Source organism: Caretta caretta, chromosome 8 (genome assembly GCF_965140235.1).
Source record: "Caretta caretta isolate rCarCar2 chromosome 8, rCarCar1.hap1, whole genome shotgun sequence".
Classification (NCBI taxonomy): Eukaryota; Metazoa; Chordata; order Testudines; family Cheloniidae; genus Caretta; species Caretta caretta.
The window spans coordinates 96,132,921-96,157,251 of record NC_134213.1 but is presented as its reverse complement, the minus strand read 5'-3'; the positions used below and the strand labels follow the sequence as shown (position 1 = coordinate 96,157,251).

The window sequence follows — 24,331 nt, the reverse complement described above, 5'->3', positions numbered from 1 at the left end:
TGCTTTCTCATAACTAATGTAAAACCAGTGAATGAGGCACAGAAACTTACATTAAACACAACTTTGCTGGAAAGGCATATAATTTGTGCCGCTAAAATATACAGAGAACATTGACGAGAGAGAGAGAGATGAAACCCTTGCCCTGAGTTAGGAAAATATCCTCTTCCCAGCATTCTGCACCATCTGATGCACCCCAGCTAGAAGAACTTTGCCCCTCAGAAGTATTTTTATGAGCACCAGGCCAGAATCAGCAATATCATCAGAGGCAGAGAAACCACCTCAAACTTCCTACCAATTCAGAAGAATTTTAGGGGCTCCCAGGAGCCCCCAACAACCATCATTAGTTCAGCTATTAGTATGGGTGGTTTAGTGGTAAAATTCTCACTGTGTGTGTGTGTCTGTTTCATACAGGTTTTTATATTGCGCTTATCACCATAGTATGGGAGATCTGTGTTTGATTCCTGACCAGTGCAGAGCTGAGTTGGGGGATCAGATACTATGGTGATGGGAGACAATGTAAAAGCGTAAGGTAGAAAAGACTGAACATATGAGATTTTCTAGTATTCAACAGATCATGTTTCCTTCCTGCACTAAAATCTTTCTTACCTTATTAACAGATGTGTTATTCATTTGTTTAGAATGAAATCCAAGGATTGTGGCCTGATCATACATGGTGCTAAGCACCCTCAATTCCCAATGAGTCTGCAGGATCAGAGCTCTGCATTAGCTGCATTCACTTAATGAAAAAGAGGATAATTGGAGTGCAGACCAAAACCAGCACAGAGGCTATTCTACAGTGGATGAAATCACATCCCCAGAATGTAATGGAGGCAGATCTTCCAGCTTTGCCAGTAACTTGCTGTGTGGCCTTGAGCACATCACTTCAGACAAGGTCCATCCTGAGGAAGTGGGGGCCTGATTTTCAGAGGGGTTGAGCACTCACAGCTTCAAGTGAACTCAAAAATTGGAGGTTTCAGAGTAACAGCTGTGTTAGTCTGTATTCGCAAAAAGAAAAAGGAGTACTAGTGGCACCTTAGAGACTAACCAATTTATTTGAGCATAAGCTTTCGTGAGCTACAGCTCACTTCATCGGATGCATTCCAAAAATTGGAGGCACCCATAACCAGAGATCACTTTTCATTATTTGGTCTGTACCTCAGTATCTCCATTTGTGAAACAGATAGTAATACTTGGCCACTTCTGCACACTGCTCAGAGATCTGCAGATAAGAGTTAAATAGTTTATTGTCTACTGCCTGTTTGATGAGAACTAGAAGTTTTCAGACAGTATTAGCCAGGAGGCAGTTGTGCTGCATAACATGATGCTGACGTCGGTTGTTCAGAAGGAGAGTGATCGCTCATTTAGTTTGGGCTTGGAAAAGTCAGTCTTTATTGTCTCAAACAGCATCTTCACCAGCTCGGTATTCCCTCTGGTGACCATGGCTTTGGAGAGCTCGATCACCTCTGTTGTGTGATTGCGACACACCAGTCTCAGCTCCTGGTGGACACGCTGCTTTGGGTATTTCTCCTCAGCCTTCTTTACCCACAATTCTACCTCCTGCATCAGCATCTCGGCATTCACCCTCTTCTGACTGAACAGCATAAGTAGTGTCTCCATCAGGCACCGGAAACTCTCTGTGTAGGTGGAGCCCACATCGTCCAGTTCTATGGCTCGCTTGAAGCACCCAATGGCATTGGACTCCTCATTTTTAAGCCGCAGGCATTTCCCTCTAAGCAGCTGTATTTCCGGTAGTGTATCTCCCAGGTCAAACTCCATGGCTTTCGCAAAGAACTCCAAAGCATTGTCCAGTGCCGTCTCATCCACTGGGAATAGTTCCCGCATGGCATCAACACCCATGTAATAGTAGACCTAGAAGGACATGACAGAATGACTGCAGATTCACAACCATGGTTTACAAGGAAACTGCAGAGCCTTTTACTACTGCCTGAGATGACTGTACTACGCCGGGGTAACATTCGTTAGCAGAATCCACCAGTGGACCATGCAAAGTGGCCACAGCATAGTCGATGCTCTGGGCCAGTCTGCATACATTATACACAACCATCATTTGAGCACTCCAGTTCACCTCCCTCCACCTCCAGCTCTTAGGGTACGTCTACACAGCAAAAGCTGGGCACAGGCTAGCTTGCCCAAGCTAGCGTGAATCCAGCTAGCATTGGTAACAACGGCAGTGAAGACAATGCGGTGTTGGCTTCAGCAAAGGTAGTATAAGTCCAGCAGGGACCCTGAGTACATACATGGCTCGCTAGCTCACCCAGGACCCCACGCTGTGCTATCTTCACTGCTAATTGGATTCAAGCTAGTTTGTGTAGGCTAGCCCTTGTCCAGCTTTTCCTGTACAGACATACCCCAAGAACCAGGACTGAGCCTTCAATGTTTCTACATTCTATTTTTCCGCTTGTTTCTTTAAGTAGTGAATGTAAATAAAAACATGAAGACATGAAAAAAGCAGCAACTGATCTCACTGGGAGAGCATCTGTGTATTTACTCACCTGGCCTATCTCCAGGTATGTCTTCAAGCACGGACAAACCTTTACAACACTTTCAAGGTCCTCTTTAGCACTGGTGAGATTTTTCCTGTCTGGCATGCCTCCCAAACCCATCTTTGCACGTTCCAGATCTCGCAGATATAGCTTAATGTGGATCTAAACACAGGAGGAAACTCATTCTGGTATACATCCAGTTTCAATGTTATCCCTCCTGCCACAATATTTGGGGTTAGTTCATGCTTGTAGGGCTGTTTTAACATATATAGCACTAAGTATATTAATATTAGTAAAGAAAAAATGAAACACATTGGGCCAGATCCTCAGTTGGGGTTAATCAGTGTAGCTCCACTGCAAGCCAGGTTACATGAGCCCAGGAGCTATCTATCTTGACCATTACCAAAGTGTCTGAGTGCCTAGGACAACATAGTTCCACACACCTCCTGGAGATGTGTTGACCAGTTACTGGAATTCCCTTTCACAGTGATGAGGATGTAAATACCAATTGATCTAACGATACTATTATACGAATAGGAATTGGGGAGCACTACAATGCTTCTGTCGGTTGCACCACTGCACCCCATTGGCGACCCTAGGAGTTTTACCTGAGTAAGAACTGCAGAATCAAGCCCTTTGTTTTATATTGTTTTGTAGTCTTCTGAAGCTGAGTCTATTTAAGACACAGTCTGGCTTTTAGAAACCCCCTAATGCTGCATTTTTTGACCTCATACCTGCATGCAGCTGAGCTTCAAGAGAAATTAGAAACCTCCTTTGAAGGATAGGTCTAGTCACATACTAAAGATACCCAGGACAGCCTGAACATTCACTTGTGAGGCAACTTATTTCTTAAGCAATTGAATATTTCTTGTCTTAAAAAATAAATAAAGTGAGAATTAATCTCAGGTTTATTTAAAAACCAACCAATCAACTCCCATTTCAATACTTTGCTGCTGTTATAATAGGAAATAACCAGTAACAATACTCCTGGCTATTTGAGGTAGGAATCATGAACACCATTGTACAAATAAGGACACCCGGGTACAGACAGGTAGAGGGTAACACTTTCAAAAGATCCTAAGTGATTTAGGAGCCTATGTCTCATTCAAAGTCCATAAGACTTTGGCTCCCAAATGCCTGAAAATTAGACTTAGGTAGCTAAGTCACTTATTAACATTTGAAAATGTTATCCTAGGTGACAAGGAGCCTGAGCAGAGCCAGAACTGAACTCAGATCTCCAGACTGGCTCCTTAACTATAAGACCATCCTTCCTCCCCAGCTTATTTTCCCTTTGGGTGACTGCTTTGACTATCACATAACATAGCCCAGGACAATGATAGCCGAAGCTAAACACTAGAAAAGAAGCTATCGGGAATCCCTAGTGGAATCCCTTGGCACAGACAGAGCCATTTCCAGGAGCCATCTCAGTGAAAGGCTCCTCTGATCATGAAGAGGAATTTGACTCCTGAGTACAAGGCCAGGCCTGGTGAGCCCCATTTTCCAAGAGAAATCTCCCCTGGGGCCTGTATCCTGGGTGAATCAGCTGGCAAGCCACTCAGGGATGAAGATGCTTATTCAAATGATGCCTCCAATATTCACCAGTGGCACGGAGAGGCTGCAGATCTTGGCAAATGCCCTCTCCAGTTGGCTGACTGCACACTGAAAAGCAGATTAATGGTCTTACACAGGGATTCTGCATTTTGGAAGTTCATAGATCTTCTGTCAAATAAAGCCCTTAATGGAAACACACAGAGTCAGGCTGGCTCCTGGAAGGAGGGAGGCAGCGGTAGGTTTTTATTCTGGGTGGAGAGTGGCAGCAAACCAGCATTACCTTCTGCTGGAACTCAAGCACCTTCCTGAGATTTGGGGCCCCATCCGAAGGCCACTGCAGTTAATGGGAAGATTCTCATTGACTTCAATGGGCTTTGGATCAGACCCAAGAGTCCACCAACCTGCTCTTGTGTAATGACAGCGTAGGAGAAATGTTGATACCTTGATGGGCCAGATCAGTTTCCATAATTATTAATATTTACAGCAACAATGTACATCTCCTATGATGCCTTTTACCTAGAAGCAACAAACTAAACAGAGGGATCATTTCACCCACCACTGATTATACAGCCACCTCTGGGGTGGAACATGGCCGCTGTTTCACACCACAGAGCAACACTGTACAACAGGTTAGAAGAGGAAATGAAGGGTTCTATATGCACATGCTTACTTAGTTTCTTAAATTAGGCCCCAATTCAGTGGAACTTTAGGCACCTGCTTCACTTTCAGCAGAGCACATAAGCACATCTTTCACTTTCAGCAGGTGAATAGTTCCATTTCAGTCAGCGGCACTGCGCATGTGCTTAAAGTGATGAATGTGCCTACGCACTTTGCTGCAGCGGAGCCTTACTTTTTTAAGGTGAGGATGCAGTCCCTTTCAGAAGAAAATTGTATGTTCCAATGGGCTTCCCAGGATGAGCTGAAGCCTGTGCAAGGTGCCACTCCAGAAATCAAAACAACATAGACAGAAATGCGAGTTATTGCGTTTGTTTGGTAAGTTTAGCATAGGCTAAAATCTTGTGCAAATGACGAGGTTGCTAGAAATATTGCCACAAGGCCAGTCCCTGGCAAAGGTAGGGCTGCTCTGGCTCTGGTTCAGAATGTAGCATGGGCCCTTGAAGATTTGGTGTCAAAGACAAGCTACGTACCTTGGCCCGCGTGCAGTAGGCCTGCCAGTTGAGCTCTGGATCTTGTAGGACATCTAGCGCCATATTGCAGATTCCCATAGCCATTTCTTGCTTGCCCAGGAAGTGGAAAATTTTTGCCAGTCGGTTTAGTGTGGGAGGATTGTCATTAGCTATTTCTATTGCCTTTTGAAACCAAGAAAGCAAAACATATTTCCATCAGTGAACTGCCCATTACTGTACTGATCAAACATCCCTGAATTCAGTTGGACCGTCTGTGTTATTCACAGACTGGCTTTTGTGACTGACTGACTGTAATTTGTTGAGACTCAGATGATGAGTCAAAAGCTGCATGGGTACTGACTCACAATGGCGTGGTATTTTTAAATATGCAGATTCCTGCACTCTGCTTTACTGCTGTGTCAAGGTTCCTTCCCCACTCTGAACTCTAGGGTACAGATGTGGGGACCTGCATGAAAACCCCCTAAGCTTATTTTTACCAGCTTAGGTTAAAACTTCCCCAAGGTACAAACTATTTTACCTTTTGCCCTTGGACTTTATTGCTGCCAGCACCAAGCGTCTAACAGATATATAACCAGGAAAGAGCCCGCTTGGAAACATCTTTCCCCCCAAATTCCGCCCCAAACCCTACACCCCCTTTCCTGGGGAAGGCTTGATAAAAATCCTCACCAATTTGCATAAGTGAATACGGACCCAAACCCTTGGATCTTAAGAACAATGAAAAAGCAATCAGGTTCTTAAAAGAAGAATTTTAATTGAAGAAAAAAGTAAAAGAATCACCTCTGTAAAATCAGGATGGTAAATACCTTACAGGGTAATCAGATTCAAAACATAGAGACAGGTTTCAGAGGAACAGCCGTGTTAGTCTGTATTCGCAAAAAGAAAAGGAGTACTTGTGGCACCTTAGAGACTAACCAATTTATTTGAGCATGAGCTTTCGTGAGCTACAGCTCACTTCATCAGATGTATACCGTGGAAACTGCAGCAGACTTTATATACACACAGAGAATATGAAACAATATCTCCTCCCACCCCACTGTCCTGCTGGTAATAGCTTATCTAATGGCCCACCTGTTGATCACTTTAAATAAGCTATTACCAGCAGGACAGTGGGGTGGGAGGAGGTATTGTTTCATATTCTCTGTGTGTATATAAAGTCTGCTGCAGTTTCCACGGTATACATCTGATGAAGTGAGCTGTAGCTCACGAAAGCTCATGCTCAAATAAATTGGTTAGTCTCTAAGGTGCCACAAGTACTCCTTTTCTTTTTGCGAATACAGACTAACACGGCTGTTCCTCTGAAACCTATTTCCCCTTGTTTATTCCTCCTCCCTCCCCCCCCCCCACTGTTCCTCAGACGTTCTTGTTAACTCCTGGAAATGTGCTGGAAATGGCCCACCTTGATTATCACTTCAAAAGGTTTTCTCTCCCCCCACCCCACTCTCCTGCTGGTAATAGCTCATCTTAAGTGATCACTCTCCTTACAATGTATATTTTTTCATGTTCTGTGTGTATATAAATCTCCTCACTGTACTTTCCACTTTATGCATCCGATGAAGTGAGCTGTAGCTCACAAAAGCTTATGCTCAAATAAATTGGTTAGTCTCTAAGGTGCCACAAATACTCCTTTTCTTTTTGCGAAAACATAGAGAATCCCTCTAGGCAAAACCTTAAGTTACAAAAAGACACAAAAACAGGAATCTACATTCCATTCAGCACAACTTATTTTATCAGCCATTTACACAAAACAGAATCTAACGCATCTCTAGCTAGATTACTTACTAAGTTCTAAGACTCCATTCCTTTCCTGTTCCTGGCAAAAGCATCACACAGACAGAGAGAGCCTTTGTTTCTCCCCCCCTCCAGCTTTGCAAGTATCTTGTCTCCTCATTGGTCATTTTGGTCAGGTGCCAGTGAGGTTATCCTAGCTTCTTAACCCTTTACAGGTGAAATGGTTTTTACTCTGGCCAGGAGGGATTTAAAGGTGTTTACCCTTCCCTTTATATTTATGACAGCTGCCCTCAGGGCTTGGCATCCACATGCCCTCAACAAACATGGTTGCCTCAACTTCTCATTTCACCTAGCCAACAAGAGGAAGAAGAAAAAGCTGGTCATTTCTCCTAAATATTTAGGGGCAGATTCTGATACCCTGTCTTATTGAGTAGCACCTCTCTCCATGCATGATCCAGCCCCATTAAAGTCAATGGGATCATTGGCTGAGCATAAGCTACCCATTGTAAGGAGAGGCATTAGATTCTGACCCAGAATAGCCACCACCCAATGATTCCTTCTGCTAACTCAGAAGTAACCATAACCTGTGTCATAACCCCTGGTCTTCAACCCAGGCCCATGGGAGCAGCCACACTTCAACCCTCCATTTGGCAGCCTGCTGACAAGGTCTGACCCAGGAAACACAGCCCCAGTTTGAGGGCCCACCCCTGACATCCTATTGGTGGAGTCCCAGAGCAGCCGATTGGCCCGCTGGCCCTACTTAAGTCAGGAACAGGACAGCTGTCTGAACAACTGGGATTCACCTTTTACTGGATTAGGTGCTTCCTGCTCCCCTGGCTTGGCTCCTGACCTCTGGCTTGTGATTCTGATCTCCCGGTTTCCTGACCCAGCCTGACTCTCAACTCCTGACTTTGGACTCCAGCTCTGACCACTAGGTCTGGCTGCTTACAACTTGGCCTTGACACCCTGGACTAATAAACACCTCAGTGTCTGCATTATTTAAGACAGGACACAGCTACTACCTCAGAAACAGGAAGCACCTTAAAGTTTCCATATCATGTGCTCTTTTTTTAAAACTCCAAAGTAATTGGCTTAGGTTAATGCACCAGGCCCATTACCACAGCATCTTGGCGCCTGATTAAGGGCTGCACAGATACAGGTCTGGAGCCACACTATCCCAGCAAGGAACTCTGGGAGGCAATGCATGGAGGGTATGGTTGTGTATGAGGTGAGCTTTGCTGGCCATTGTGGAATGGGGACTGGGTTATAGCCCTGCCTCCTTGCCAGCCCTCGATAGAGTGGCACGTGCAGGCACTGGAATTGTGCCTGCACTCTGTATAGGGCATTGAAAGGGGGAGGAGACTCCTTCTTCCTCCCTCTTCATGCACTCCCATAAGGCTAGACCCAACTAATAACTGCAATAGCCTTAGCCGCTGTTCTTGGTAGAGGTGGATGTCAGCCCAAACCATGGCTCAAGCCACCCCTGAGTTCTGGGAGAGTTTAGCTCTGGATCCTGACTGGGTGGGTGGCTTGGGCCTGTACATGCCAGCACTGCCTTGTGTGATTATAATCTTAACTGAGAGCTGGCAGGACTACTGAGTTGCACATGTAACCCAGGCAGGGCTGCCAGTGGAGCATGTGGTTCCTCGGCTTCTGTGCTGCATTGGGAGCAGGGGTGTAGTCAGAGGGAGGCTCAGGTGCTTATATAAGGTGTGGAGGCTGGGAGGGGTAAAACAAACACCCGGCCTAATCCTTCTCCTTTCTCCCCATTCCTTGGGACTCTCCCATCCCTAGAACTTCTGCACCCTTAACAAAAATTAACTCCTGGATGCTTCCTCCAGCCTCATCTTACAGCTTGGGCCCCTGGGCTGCAGTAAGGGGTAGCTCTTGTTATCAGTGGAACAAGGCTGATTCACATCACCTGAGAATCTGACCCAGTGTCCTTGATGGTGAGGTCTGCTTGTGTAAAACAGAGATCCTAAGCTCTGCTGGCTTTGCCTGATACGTACTGCTCATTCTGGAGTGCCTCAGAGTAGGGAAAAGGAGGCATGAGGATGGAGTGACGGGGAAGGAGCAGATAAGAAGGGAATGCAGAGGAGAGAGATGGCAATCTGCATGGCTTATGGGGGATGTAGGTATAAAGGAGTGAGCAATGGGGACTTCCACAAGTCTTCTCATTACACCCTACCAATGAAGTAAAAAAGCACCTTGCCAAAGCAATCAAGGGGCCCAGTCCCAGAGTAACCACAGTCATGGATCCCCATTGGGGTGGTGGAAAACGTCTCTTTCCTTTCCAGCAGCATCCCGAGGTAGCACCAGGCCAGAGCTAGAGGGGGTGGAGAACAAAAGTCAGAGCAGGTTAGCAGTAAAGACACTAATATTAGAAGCTATCCATCCTGCACAATCAGGCTGAAGGGACATTTCACTTTGGCAACAAGAATTCACTGAGCCGCTTTGGCAAAAGATGCATTTCAAAGTTAGTTTAGTTTAGTGAATTTAGTGCTTCTGAGAAGTGCCCAGGAGCCTGGAGTACTTGGTTTATCTGCAGCATGAAGACTGACAGTGCAAACTGCCCACGCACTGCCCTGCCCATGTACTTCAACCCCACCCCAGATCTCTAAGGGGTCAGAGGTTAGGTAACTTTCCAGGATCTGCCTGCTCTCTGGCTTCTCTGCTGAGATTGCCAATAAGCTGCAATTGTGCTGCTGTTGAAAATGTTATTTCCCTGATCTCTGTTGACTAGGAACTGGACTGAGACCATCAGTTTATTTCACCCAGGCCACCCAACAACCATTGTACGATAACTTTTAGACCTTGATTCAGCAAGGTGCTTCAGTACGTGACTAACTTTAAGTATGCGACTAGTCCCATTTGCTTCAATGAGACTATTAATGTACTTTAAATTAGACACTTGCTTAAGCACCCTGCTGAATCGGGGCCTTAGTTGCTACCAGAAATGGGATCTGTAGGTCCTTAGCTCTTCTGCATATAAGGCCACGTTCATGTATGAGCCTAACCTTAGGCAGGCAGGTGTGAAAAGCTTGGTGAGTTGCGGTCTGAGCCCTGCTTCTCATGCAGAGGAATGGAGTGTGCCTGGAATGAGCTGGTTCTCATACCTCTGTAGTGAGAATTTGAGGACTTGGTCACTTGTCGAAGCAGAGCCAGCGTTCTGTTAAAGGAGGGCAGCCGCTTCTGCTCATCATTTCCCTTGTTCATCAGGATCCCATCTAATCTGTAAGAGCAGGAGCAGTTTGGTTACTGGATCCTAGCTACACAAACGCCTCTATCAATAGGACTGCTTTCCTTAGCAAATAGTGCTTTGATTGCTCAGTATTACGGTTCACTTCAGTGGGGGTGGCTTACTAGTCACAGCTCATGTATCACACCCCTAGAACAACAAATGCACGATATTAATTAGACTTTGCAGTTACACAGCATCCAAGGATCATAGAGGTGGATATTGTTCTCCCTGCTTTACTAGAAACCGAGGCGCAGGGAGGTAGAGCAAGTTGTCCAAGGTTACACAGCGAGTCAACAAAGAGTCAGGATTGGAACTCAGGGGCCTGATTCTCCACTGCATTGCAACTGTGGAACATAGGGAGTTGCCATACTGGATCGGACCCACAGTCCATCTAGTCCTGTATTCTGTTTCTGACAGTGGCCAGCACCAGACACTTCACAGGAAAGTGTACGAACCCTGCAGTAGGCAGATCTGGGGTAATCTGCCCCCCACAAACATCTAATCCTAATCCCTACTAGTTATAAATTGTTTTGAGCCCTGAAACATGAGGTTTTATCTCCCACCTGATGCTCTTTTTGCTAGTTGTAACTATAATTAAGGCTGTGAATCTGTCACGGAGATCATGGGTTCCATGACTTTCCGTGACTTCTGCAGCGGCTGGTGCTGGGTCAGCAGCAGCAGTTTGGGTGTGTGGGAGGCGACTCAGGGCTAGGGGCAGAATTTCAAGGCCCTTTCTTATGGGCTTAGTTTTATTTCTCCAAATCAAACAGCACAACGCAAATCTACTCATGAAATCAGGCCCAGACCCAGAGTCTCCCCTGGGTCTCGCTCTCAGCGGGGCTGCTTGTTTGGCCTGTTATCTAAGGGCCAAGGCCCAGAATTTAGGAGCCTAAATACCTTTGTGGATCTGGGCGCAGTGACTTGCAGTCTATCACCTGATCCCTGGCCTCAGAGCCATCACTGGAGAGGCAGGTAACTAGGCAAAGGAGGGCTAGGCCCAACTCCTTTAAAGGGCCAGCCACCCTATGCCAGGTAGAATGAACTCTGCCCTCACTATTCACTAATTCAGTGCCCATGGCCATGGTATCTGAGTTTCTCTATGAAGCCCATTCTCCTACCAGGCAGAAAGAAAGAACGAGTCTGATATAGGGTGAACTCCAGGCCCCACTGAGATAACTGGGAATTTTGCCACTGAGCTCAGTGGAACCAAGATTTCCCTCCCGGTCGTTTACACAAGTCCTCCTCTGTCTGTGGAATCCACTTCCCCCTGGCATTTGGCGCCATTGTACTGTGATGCTAAGTTGGTTTCAGTTCCCCTGATGCATTACCTGTTTTCCACCGCTTGCTAGCCCAGGCCTCGCTAGAGGGGTGTGCTTTGGTTTGCTGTGCACTAAAAAGAGAGTGAAAAAAGCCACTCATCTCTACATAGAAAATCCCTTTCTCTGCACCAGGGGCAAATCCTGATCCGACTGAAGAAATGTCTCCCATAGTGCACCACAGCCAGGGACACACCACCTCCCCTCCATGGTCACCAGAGAACAGGAAATGTTGGCCTGTGAGGAGTTCCTACAGGGAATCAAAGGTAAAATGCCCCTGAGAAACCAGAACAAATTAAACATGCTAGTAAGGAAACAACTAAGGAAACTCCCTGGCTTGTGGCTCAAAGAGATCGTTCTAGGGGATCTGTCACAGGGATTTTGATAGTGTCCTGAATGGGGTCTGAACAGACTGGCTGTTTAATTCACCTGGAGAGAGGTTAACTAGCACCTATCACCTGGGGCAGTCACAATCCATTCCAGACTGGAGCTATCGGTCCCTGCTCTCAATGCTTTTGCCTTGGCTGAGCCAGGCGTAGGCATCTCATAGTCCTTGCTACAACTTCCCAAGAAACAAAGCAGATGGTCTGCCAGGGTGCAGGCAAACTCCCCCATTCCAGTGTAATCTGCCACTGTTTATTTCTCATGGCACCCTCGGAGAAGGTGTTTGGTGCTGTTCCGCTCTCTTATTCCAGCTCCGCGCCAGGCACTCCCTCTCTTACCTGATGTACAGAGTGGCCATAGTGAAGTACCAGCTTCTCTTCTCCTCCAGGGGGATCTGAAATAGGGAAAGGTTTGTAGGAAAGTCATCATTAACACCTGAAAAATCGCCCTCCCGAATCCAGTGGCCTATGAAACTAGACATCCAGAGGCAAGACGAACGTGCACTTTGCCAGGAAAACAACACTCAAAACTTTCTTACTTCGCTACTCAATAAAAGACGCCGGGCCAGATCCTCACCTGTGTAAATCAGTGTAGTGTCATTGGCGCGCCATGAGTTTTTACCAAGCCAAAATCTGACACAACGGCTCCCTCTGAAACAGAGGCGGTCCCTTTCAAAACCCATTCAGTATGTCATGCAAACCTCTGCCCTTTCACGCTATCCTTTAAGTTCCACAGTAGACGTTGCACTTTCATCCAGGGATCTCAAAGCACCTTGTAAACACGCAGGAGTGAATCCTCAACCCACTGGGGGAGTACCCCACAGAGAGTAACAGCTGCAGTCTAGTGCCTTGAGCCAGAGCGGGTAGTCAGGAGTCTGCTTATGACTCTGCCAAAGACTAGCGGTGAGACCTTGGGCTTATGTGCCTCAGTTTCTCCACCGGTAAGAAGGGACAGTAATGCTTATCCACCTTTGTAAAACCTTTTGAGGTCTATAGTGTCAATGGCAATTGGTTCACAAGCAAAGCACTAATAATTCCATTTTATAGAGGGGGGAAAGGATGGTCTGAGGAGTCTGTGGCAGAGTGAGGACTAGAACACAGGAATCCCGACTCCCAGGCCACAGGGCTACCCATTAGAAGGCACTTCCCTGAATGCAGGTGTCCTCACAGACACATGGATTTCCTCTCTTCCCCCTATTTCTGCAGCCGGGCTATACCATTCCACTCAGGGTGGTTTATTAGTGCTTACTCTGTTCTGTGCAGATTAGAAGAGGGTTTCCATGAAGTGTGTGTCTGTATAAGTCTGCATCCTATGAGGTTGTTGTATACATTACTGTGTTTAAAAATGGTACATAGCAGAGCCAGTCTGGGCCAGCAACATGGAGATAAGGCTTGTCAGGTTCTTTGCCTGCAGCACAGTCCCCTCACTCTGCTCAGAGAAGAGAGGGCTTTCTGTTTAAATGGGAATTGCACAGGACAGTGCAATGGGGTAAGTCTTGGTGGACAGTACATAACGCAATGGGCAGAGGGATTGCAATATTAGCCAGGTTAGCAGTTTCCAAGAGGTGGATGCAGGTACAATTAAAAGGAGCAAACATTCTCAGTATTACTTATATTATTCACACTGCGCTCAGCACTGCATAGGGCACACAAAGAAAGCAAGCCCCTGCCCCAGAGAGCACAAGTCTCCAAGGCTGACACACAGAAGATGGCACATGCTGGGGGATCAAGGGGTGGGGATGGTTTAGCGTGTTCTTGTGATGAAAGCCGAAGGTTGAGGCAAAGCAATGCCTTACAACAATCCTGGCTCCCGCTTATCGTATCCAGAACAGAGCGATTCCCTACTGTAGCTGCTCACTGCGTCATTGGCATGGACAGCGGCTTAGCAAGCACAGGCCCAGCCAGCCAGTTGCACCAGTGAGGTGGAGAAACCAAATGGACAGTTTTCCCAAACAAAGTATCACCTTCCTGCCCTGTGCTGAGGATTCAGGGAGGAAGGAATTGGGGAGGTTAGCGAGGGTTACACACAGTATTTTTGCTGCCTCATGCAGGCGCACAGGGAGCAGGAGGTAAGGGCCGATTTGTCTCCACTCACTTTGCTGAAAGGATGGTCTCATGAGCACAACACAGTGCTGGTAATCAGGAGATTTTGGAGTTCTGTTCTCAGCTCTCCCAGAGGCCTTCTGTGTCGCCTGGCTCAGTTCAGAGTCTTCTTGGTAACTGCACCGTGCACGCAGTGTTGTTGGTACTGTATTAGTCCCAGGATAAAGTCTGTGCTTGTCTCTCTCCCCAACAGAAGTTGGTCCAATAAAAGGTATTACCTCACCCACCTTGTCTCTGCATTGTGCAGGCTTTCACTCTTGTGCAGAGTCACTATAAAAGTTACCAATCTGCTCCGATTGTGTTTGCACCCACTTTTCACTGGTGTAAATAACACACAAGGTGCAAGGCCCTGGAGCATCAAATCTGCAGTGTTAAATCCTGGCCCCCCAATGAAGTCAAAACTCCTACATACTCTGTAGGACAAGGATTTAACTCATGTGCCTCAGGTTCCCTATCTGCTACAAGGGGATAATAATAATGCCGTCCTCAGAGAGGGGTTGATGCTAAATTTATTCATGTTTGCAAAGTGCTTTGAGATGCTCAAACAGCAGCAGCTGCAGAGGTGCAGAGGGCTAGCATCTTTCGCTGGTGTGTAAGGGAAGGACAAATGGGGACGTACGACAGGAATAACAGACGCACAAATATAAAGCCTTCAAAATAGCCAGGAGATTCTGTGGTGAAGAGCTGTCGGCTTGTTGGATCTAATACCACGTAGGTGGCAGAAATATGTTCCAATGAAAGAGAATTCTCAGTGCACTATAAATATCTGAAAGCACTTGGCTGATATTTAGCCTGCTGCTGTAAGCAGAAACGCCAGCTCACTGCAGAAACGCCAGCTAACAGTGTTCCAGGTGCGTAGCTGCCCTAAGGGACAGTTTTGTGAGCCAAGCGACTGGTTCCAAATGTCTAAACTCCGAGAGCACAGCCCCACACCGTGCCTGCAATGACCCTCTCATCCTGTTGCGGCCAAGGAACTGACTGCCCTTTGGGAGGATGCTTAGACATCAAGGCTGTGAGTGTCGTGCATGGGCAGCCTGGGGAAGATGGTGCCGGGCAGGTGTGCAGAGGCGGAGCCTTTTCCCCACAGCATCATTGCAGTTTTTGTGATCTCCCAAGTCCAGAGATGTCTCTGGGGCACTAGGCTCCTGAGAGGAGATGGTGGTGGTGGGCAAGAGGTGAGGCCACTGCCCTGCCCACCCTCTGCAGCCAGCCCGCTCTGCTAAAACACAGAATAGCAGATGTGCTCACATTGTGTGCTGGGAAGCTCCAGGGAGCCTTATGTCTTCCTGCAGCACAATGCTTTCCCCCCGTGGGGCAGGAGGCTCCACAGCACCCCAAGGTGGGCTGGTGTCCAGGGGTATGTCTACATTGCATTGTACACCTGGGTCTGTGGGACCCGGGCTTGTGGACTTATTTCCAAGCCCATGCTGCATCCACACTGCATTGTAAACCTGGACCCAGCTCTCACAGCCGTGCTAACACATCCATACTGCACCATGTAGACCTTCTGACTTGGGTCTGTGGCTTGACCTGCATCCACACTGCAAAATGACCGCTTGGACCCAAGTCACAGCGGGACTCAGGCTCTGACCCACTCCACTAGGAGGGTCCTAGGACACTGGGTCCTGAGTGCTTGCTGACCCGAGTGTGCGTGTGGACAGAAAAGGGGCTTGGCTGAAACCTGAGTTGGAGCCCGAGCTTAGTATGCATTGTAGACATACCCTAATAGGGCCAACCCAACTTTAAACATCTCATGGCACATTCTAGTAACAACAGGAGTTTGCCCTGCGGACGGTTGTTGGCTAGCATTCCCCAGCCCAGCTGTTGTGCACCATGGTGTGCTCCAGCCGCCTGCCTGGCTGCCACCACTCCCCCAGAGGTGGCTGCCTTTCATTCACGGGAGAAGTGTTTCTGCAGACCCTCGCTCATTCAGCCTCCACTGATACCAACGTTAGGAATGCTGAATCAGGTGCTCCGCACCAGCAACTCCCTTGATTTCAATGGGATTCGTGGGTACTCAGCACTTGTGAAGGTCTTACAGATTGTTTGGGAAGCCTGTGGGGATCCTCTAAGGTTGGAGGGAGGAAACTTGCACTCCTAGTTCATTAGAAGAACTGAATACAATTGGAAAGGCTATTCCTCCTCCCTGGCTGAAGCTGAACCAAGCACTGTTCCTGGTACTTTGCCCATGATCTGTTGAAAGTGAACCAGCTTTGTGATCTATACTCCCATCTGGTGGCTCTGTTCGCATTTAATTGTAATGGGTTGTGGGCAAAGTGCTAATTGCTATTCCCTTTAGACCTGGCGGTGGAGCAGATTTTGCAAGTTAATGGGTTTGGAGAGCGCTGAGCTGGGCTGGATTGTTTAGAAGGTATTCCGTTTAAGTTTCTTTTTTGATTTCTTTGTGGGTTCATTTTATCTGTGCACATAAATAAAATAAACCCATACTTAAATGGCCTAGCAAGACTATGGATCATGATGCAGAAGGAAGCAGCCAGCACTAACTGAGAAAGGAATTCGACACATGATTTTGATGCCTAACTTTTTGGATGCCCAACTTGAGACATGCCTAAGGGGGCAGGGTTCTGTAGAAAGTGCTTAGCACCCAGCCCTCCAAAAAACAGGTCTCTTTAAAGTGGCTCAAGTTGGGTACCTCAAAATTAGAGCTGTGCGGAGAAAGGGAATTCTGTTCCAGGGAGGACTGAGATGTTTCAATTTGGAATGGAACCCAACAATTTTGAAAGTCTCCATGAAAGGGAATGGAAGCCCAGCTGAGGGACATTCTGCCCAGCGGGCTGTCCCTGAGCTGAGGACTCTGGAAGCTCTGGCTGCTGAGGAGCCATTAGCTGGCGCTCCGAACTTCCGGGCTCTTTGGCAGCCACCTGGTGGATTGGCAGGGAGCTGTAAGTCCGGGAGCCCCAGCTGAACAGAGAGCCTTAGAGCTTGGGAGTCGCAGTTCCCAGGGCTTCTTGGCTCCCCACCAGGCAGGCTGCCTGAGAGTTTATAGCCTGGAAACCCAGATTGCCCTGGTCAGCTGTGGAGGGCTGGGTGGGTGAGCTGGCAGGAAACCAGGCAGTTTTCTAAACCTGCCCGGCAGGGCGGGATCCATTGGAACTTGGTCAAAAGGGAGCCATCACCATGAAACTTTTCCAGTTTTACCACTCGGCATTCTAGGAGAAGCATTCCACTGGGGAATGTCTAAGCAGTTCTACTCAGAATCACTCATCACTCCTGACAAGCCGACTGGCTATGTTCTCTGGAGCCAGGTTGTGCCTGACCTTCAGTGGAAGAGCGAGAAAGCAGGAGAGGGCACCAAGACGCTGCCCGCCCCTTGTGCTTTGCTAAGTGCAAGTCTGATAGCCACCATTTTGACCAACACCCCAGAAACTGAACCAGGGATCACCAGCGTTAAAAAGCATAAGCAGCTACAACCTGAACTAAAGACCCAGCCTCTGCAGCTGGAGCTGTGACAGATGCACACCTGCCGTGGACTCAGCGCTGTGCAGAATGCACTGCCCGACAAGGCTCACACTCATGGCTCCAGAGGGGGCAGGTCTATGCCTCCACTCCCTTGTGCAGCAGAGCAGACAGTGCACCCTGGAACAGAGAGATGCCTGTGCTGACCCGGACCTCGGGGAGGCAGAGCACCTGCCTGAACAATGCCTCTTGGCGCTCCCACTGAACAGGGTGTCTCCACCACACAGTGCAGGGCTGGGGCTGGGGCTTAAAGTCTCACTTGAGCTTTTGCTAAGCTCTCCAGCTGGGAGAGCAGATTTGCCATTCAAATCCCTCATTTTTTAAACCGAAACCTGCTCCTTTCCCAACACTTCCAGAGGTGTTAGGTTGGGCTGCTCATCGGCAGGGACACCTACAGGCAGTTTAGACACAACCAGCACCCTCAGGTGCTGCAGAGTTCCTGCATGCACTTTCCCCGCGGCTGCAGGGCTTTAGTTTAGTTACAATTCCACTTGGCCCTATAGTAGATAAGATCTGCCTGAGATTATTCAAGTGAAGGGCATGAATGCTGCTGGACTAGATTTACTAGGAGCCCCTCAGAATCCTACAACCTGCCCACATGGCTCCAACATTTTTGCAGCTGTCAACATTGTAAACACCGCTCCCCTCCTAATGTCTTAAGGCTGGTGGCCAGCACGGGAATGGTTTGAGCAATCCACAGAATAGCTGATAGAAGAGTCAATTATTTTGTATATTCACAACCTTTTTCCTAGGCAGCGTCCTTGCACAGCGAATAGAGTGGCTGGCAGGGGCAGGTACATAAACTGGGTGGTTTGGATAAGAGGATCAGCAGTGCCAGGGCTGGATCTGCAAGTGATGCATGTTGGCATCACTCTCCTGAAATCAATGGAGGGACATTGATTTACTCAAGCTGAGAATCTGGCCCTTAGTGTTTACAAGGGAATAATGTTAGTGGAATCATTGAGCTGGGATTTATTGAGGGGAGAAAGCTCACACCTTTCTGATAATTGCTGCTTCGGTCTGTGTGGCTGCAGACTTGGGACTGGACACTGGTGAGGCTCCATCTACACCATGTATATTGCCGTGTTATAACAATAGTGCCCCATTCATTCTAGAGCATGGTTTGGCCTGGCCTGTGTGGATGGGACCAAACCATGTTAAGAGTCATGTTACTGCGCCACGTTAGAGTTCTGGGCTCTACCATCAACACAGGCAAGGCCAAGCTGTATTATCACCCAGTCAGCGCACCATCCTCAGCCAATACCCTGTGGAGTGGAGTCGAGCACAGTCCGGCTGCCTAGCCTGGAGGAGACCAAAGCACGTCTATGCAGCCTTTCAACCAAGGTTCAATCATGGGATCAACTTAACTGTGGCCGAACCAAGTTCCGACAGGATGAAGCTGTTTCATGGTGGTGTTAAATCAAAGCTTGTGCTAGCCAGGTCTCTGTAATGTTCACTAAGCACTCAGGGGTCAGGTGCGTTGCAGAGAAGGCAGCGCACTTTGACTGCATCAGTGCCCACTGCAGCCTGCGTCTGCTCAGGTGGCTGGAATCACCATTCGGGAAGGGGAGGAAGCTGAACACAGCCATAAGCATAACCAGCCCCACACTGGGAACTTGAGAGCCATTTCTACATCCCAGAGATGGTAGCTATGTCGGCAGGAGAAGCCCTGCTGTCAATATAGCACTGTCTACACCAGGAGTTCAGTCGGTATAACTGCATTGCTCAGGAGTGTGGATTTTCCACACCCTTGAGCAACGTAGTAATGAATATGACATAAATTGCTAGTGTAGACGAAGCCTCTGTTAAAATGTCCCCGAATGTAGGGACCATTCAGATTCCCATCCCAATACAAACCCACTAGCTGGGGCCCAGATACTTTTAATATTTATATTACAGTAGCATCTAGAGGCCGCAACCGAGATCAGGGCCCATTGTGCTAGTCACTGGACAACCACATAATGATAGAGAGCCCTTCCTCCCAAACTTTTAACACTCCAAATAGACAAGACAGTCACAGGATGGAGGGAAGGATGGATTCTTATTCTTCTGATTCTGGAGAACTGAGGCACACAGAGATTTAGGTAACATAGGGAGAACTAGGAGCGGAATCCAGATTTTCACAGTCCCAGTACTGTGCCTTAAAACTCTCCTTTGCCACGATCACTACAAAAAACTTGACACCCGTCAGGCTGAGACCACATTTACCAGGATGACCAATATTGTCTCCTTGTTTCCTTGTGCTCCCCTGTCTGTCTGTGACCATCTGTTGTCTCTGGTCTTATCCTTAGATTGTAAGCACCTTAGGACAGGGACTGTTCTTTTGTTCTGGGTTTGTGCAGTGCCTAGCACAATGGGGCCCTGGTCCTGGGCTGGGGCTCCGGTAATACAAATAAAATAAATAATTATAATTCACCGCAGAACCTTCTTGCTCTTTATACCTTGCCCTTCTAGAGGTGACAAACTGAAAAGGAGACGTTCGGTTCTGAGGTTACTCTCATAGCAGTGGAAGGCTGCAGAAGAGGATTTCCAACTCTGCCTGTGTTGATAGGGCGATTTCCCCAGCTGCTGTTTGCATATTCTTAGGCCCCCCTCTCTGAAACACACACTTGGCCAAGTCCAGCTGCTTTCTGGAGTTATCCTGCTTTCTGCCACTTCATACAGACCGGCGGGGGTTAACAGCAATATGAACAGAAAGCAAATTGTCTCCAGGCTCTAGAGATGTCTATAGCAAGGTGGCTGGGTATGAACTGACCACTGCTTGACTGATCCTGGAGAACCATCCTAAGGGCTAAAATAACATCTCTGTGGGTGGCCTGGGGCTTTGGTGGTGGGCTGGAACCTTTCACGTCTGTATCACTGGCCCAAGCCAAGAGTGTCTGTTTTACAGCATCTGCTGGGCCTGCTCGGTGGATAATCCAAGGATTGTTTATCTGGTGCCTTTCATAAGCATGGCTTTGTCACAAGAAACATCAGCCTGTCTACACTGTCAAGGGCCTCAGGAAAACAGGGCTAAGAGCTGTAATGCAGACAGGTCCACCCCACGTCCTGGGATCAGAAACCTGCCCAGCTATTCCAAGGTTTTCATGCGCACAGATCGCTTTGACTGTGTTACATGTGGCTGCTGACACCCTGGCAGCTCCTGTCTGCTCTGCAATGTTTAGCTGTGATGTCCCTCCATGTGGGGACAACTGTGCTGTCCGTGAGTCCACTTATGACAATAGCCTCAGTGATGCGCTAAATGACATCGCTCAGTGTTAGACCATCGCCTTAGTCACACCGAGCGGCCCTGCATCACTAACCCCCTGCTTTGTGCAGAACGGGGACTGTGAAAAGTTTAATGCCAGACTGCAGAATTTTAAATAGCCGCTGAATCCCCTATAGCGGCACTGCCTACCCACTCTGGCTTCAGGCTAGCGTCTGCCTCAGTTTCCCCCCTCTTGGGCTCCCAGTAAGCTCAGTATAGGCTTTCATGTGTCCTGTAACACCCCTTCTTGGGGTCTGGATACACAAGAACTCCCCTAGCCTTCCTAGGTGGCTCCCAACCCTTGGTGCAGTGATCCCAGGCTGGGCCCTGCTGAGTCTTTCCTCTAGCAGACTTCCTCTCCACCCGCCAGCCATCCTCGCTGGCTGCTGCTCCCTGCTGGCTTGAACCCTCCTGCCTGGGCAGTTGGGAGAGTCTCTGAGCAGCTCATGCTGCTCTCCTGCTCCTTTGAGTCCCTCCCTGCTCTCCATCTAGGAACAGCAGCTCCCAAGGCTTCCTACCTGGAGTCTCCCCTTTGATTCTCTTCAGGCTTCTCTGTTATCTCCACCCCCAGAAGGCCTGATTCTAGCCACACAAAATGTGACACTGCTCATCTCCACCTGGGGAGACAAGTTAAGTGGGTCACAGGTGGGGCCCTGGACCTATCTCCCCTTAAAGGGCCAGTCACCCGGTGACATCCCCCGCACCTAATTAAAATGAAAAAAATGGTCTGATAGTTTTCTTCTTACTGAAACAACAGAACATCCTAGAACAGGGGTTCTAGAGAATGATGCAGCATTTATTCTCTTACTATGCATTTTCATCTGCTTCTCTATCTTAGAGTTCTCTATCCTGCCCTTCACTGAAATGTTGCGAACTCTTGGGATTGTTTTTTTAAAGCCCCAGCTCCAGGAGTGATGTGATTCCATGAGAGTCTCAGCTTGCATTTAAAAGTAAAAGCAAGTTTCTAGCCCTCAGGGTTGCAAAGAAAAGGTTGAAAATGTACCCTGAGTGCAGCCTAAAGGCTCAGGAAACAGGAGGCAAAGAAAAAGAATCCCAGATTAATTAGCTGTACAAATCTCATGATTTGCTAAGTCTATCTCAGGATTTTCTGGGGCTTTACTCATGATTTTTGAATGTTGGGGGTTGGCAACACTATTTGCAGTGTTCCATGTTATTTCCATGATATTAGAGAGACAAGGTGGGTGAGCCAATATCTTTTATTGGACCAACTTCTATGGGTGAAAGAAACAAGCTTTTGAGCTTACCCGGACTTGAAGAAGAGCTCTCAGCTCAAAAGCTTGTCTCTCTCACCCACAGAAGTTGGTCCAATAAAAGTTATTACCTCCCCCACCTTGTCTCTCTGTAATAGTTATGAACTTCCCAGGTAACATGTCTGGGGTCAAGAATTTAAGGAATGAACTAAGCTGTAGCACTACTGAGCATTTTGATAGCACCTTCTAGCTGAAGGCCTTGAAGCCCTTTCCAAACACAGCTGGGAGAAGTATTTGCACTTGACACAAAGCCTTGAGCTGAATGGCTTAAGGAAGGACATTTTCTGCGGCTTTGCCAACAGAACACAGTTAGTGTCTTGAAGCAAATTCAGTGTGTGTGATACCCTGATGCTCCATCCGTTCTGATGTCTCAGAGAGCGTACACCGTGCAATTCTTATTCTAACGATAAACTCTCTCCAACCAGCTCTCCACCCAAGCGCTCCCCTTAAGTGAGCATACCAGCCACCTGCCTTTTATGAGCTCCCAAAGGGCAGCCACACACTGCGTGTGCAGAAGGACGCGCCTTTGTTTGAACAGCTAGAGAAGATAAGGCTGGAAGTGCAGAACACGGTTTATTCTGATCACGTAAGACCAGAGTAACTTAAAACGGGTTTAAAACTTTCCACAATCCCATCCAGCTACAGAATCGTGTTGCCTTTAAAGGGGCTGATCTGCATAGAGATCAACAATTTTAAGTGACACAGCACGAAGGAGGGCGGAACACTAAGATAGGAGCGATTCCCAGAAGCTTTCTCCTGGCAGGACTTTACTCCCTCAGGCTTATACTTGTCTGCACTGTCATACCCAAGCTCAGCTATTAGCTGGTAAATTAGTTCCTACTCTAGGTTCCTGCTATCATAATGAACCCATGATTGAATTGCTCTGCCCAAAGGGTAGAGGGCCTACAAAGACACATGGCAAGTACATCCGGTGATACCAGACAGCAATCTACGCATTGGTAGGAGCTGTGACTGACCTGCTCCCCATAAGCAAGAGCCTTGTCATAGAGCATGAGGCCGGCAGTCAGTTTCTCCATTCGGTCTTCTTCATCCACAAGCCCAATGTCAAAGACGTAAGCGTAGCCCTGCTCTGCCAGGCAGCGGGCCGCTCGGAGCCTGGGATCCCCCTGAGATGCGTCTTCTGAGCCCAGGCCCATTAAGTGGGCTAGTTTCTTGGTGCAGTCAGCCTCTTCCTGCTCGCTGTCCAGCCTGTCATACACACAGGCCAGGTTGGCCCAAGCATTGAGGTTGTCAGGGTCCTCCTGGGAGATGCTCAGGAAGATCTCCTTGGCTTGCTCCATCTCCTCCAGGTGGAAGGAGAAGACCCCAAGCAGGTTCCTGATGGCGAATCGCTGGGAGCCAGACTCAAGCTCTAGCTCATACATCAGGCTGTCTCGCTTAAGCTTCATGTCCCTCCCTCTGAAAGTCACAGCAGAGCAGGGCTCGAAGTTCAGGTTCATCTCCAGGTGGAAGTGACCAGGAATATAGTCCATCTCCTCAATGAGCGTGTCAATATCCACCTCGGCTTCCTCCGGGTTCTCCATGGGGAATTGCTGGGTATATCCCCACGCAGGGCTGCTGCAGTATCTCCCAGTCCCAACCTTTCCCTCCTCCTCTCTGACAAACCTGCAATTCTGCTCTCTCAAACCTGCAATTCTGGTTTAGCTGATTCACATGCAGCCTGGGAGGAGTCCTGAATGGAAGAGGCACCTAGCCACGCCTGTCATTCTTCAAGTGCCTGCTTGGCTAGGACTGTCAGTGAATCTCAAGAGTCCAAAACAGAAAAGTCTGCTGGGTCCATTCTTGCCTGTTGTCCTGGCAGGGGCAGGTGCAGAGGTGGGCTGCTCCTTGCAGTGCATGCTGGAGCGATCAGTCCCATATTCCCATTTCCCTTCTTTGGTTTGTATTCTGCACGGTGTTAACGTTTGTTGTGTATTTTGCTCCAGGCCATAAAACGCCTTTGACAATAAAAAGTCTGGGCCAAATCCTGATTCCCTTACTCCAAATCCCCATCAGAACGGATCGGTAGCCGAGCCTGATCATGGACTGCACAGCGGAGCCGCTTCTGGACCGGATTCAGGTGTTTGAAGCCAGAAGCGCTCCGCTGCAGGAGTGGAGGGGCTGTGCTGCAGTCACAGTCCCTCCCCTGGGGCTCTGCACAGGCTGACTCAGCTGGCCAGAGCAGAGGGAGCAGCCAGCCCAGGCTTTCCCCACCGGCTTCACCCCCACATGAGAGGGCACAGCAGGCTGGTTCAGCTGGGTGGTGTGAGAGAGTGGATCCGGCTCACCCTCGACCTTTCATCAGGGGGCGGGAGCAAGGTCGGGAGCATTGTGGCTGGTCCCCGTGCAGGAACGAAGGAGT

The 24,331-nt window shown here is 48.3% G+C and overlaps 1 protein-coding gene across 1 annotated transcript; it reads right to left on the bottom strand.

Moving 5' to 3' along the window:
* Positions 1-1,033: 1,033 nt before the first annotated feature.
* On the bottom strand, positions 1,034-24,067 carry TTC22 (tetratricopeptide repeat domain 22). Its single transcript, XM_048862130.2, has 7 exons — positions 22,947-24,067; positions 12,211-12,266; positions 10,048-10,163; positions 9,139-9,257; positions 5,204-5,365; positions 2,514-2,666; positions 1,034-1,869 (listed from the first exon to the last, which is right to left on the bottom strand). The coding sequence occupies exons 1-7, from the start codon at positions 23,511-23,513 to the stop codon at positions 1,339-1,341; spliced, it is 1,704 nt and encodes a 567-aa protein (XP_048718087.1). The 5' UTR covers positions 23,514-24,067; the 3' UTR covers positions 1,034-1,338.
* Positions 24,068-24,331: the final 264 nt, after the last annotated feature.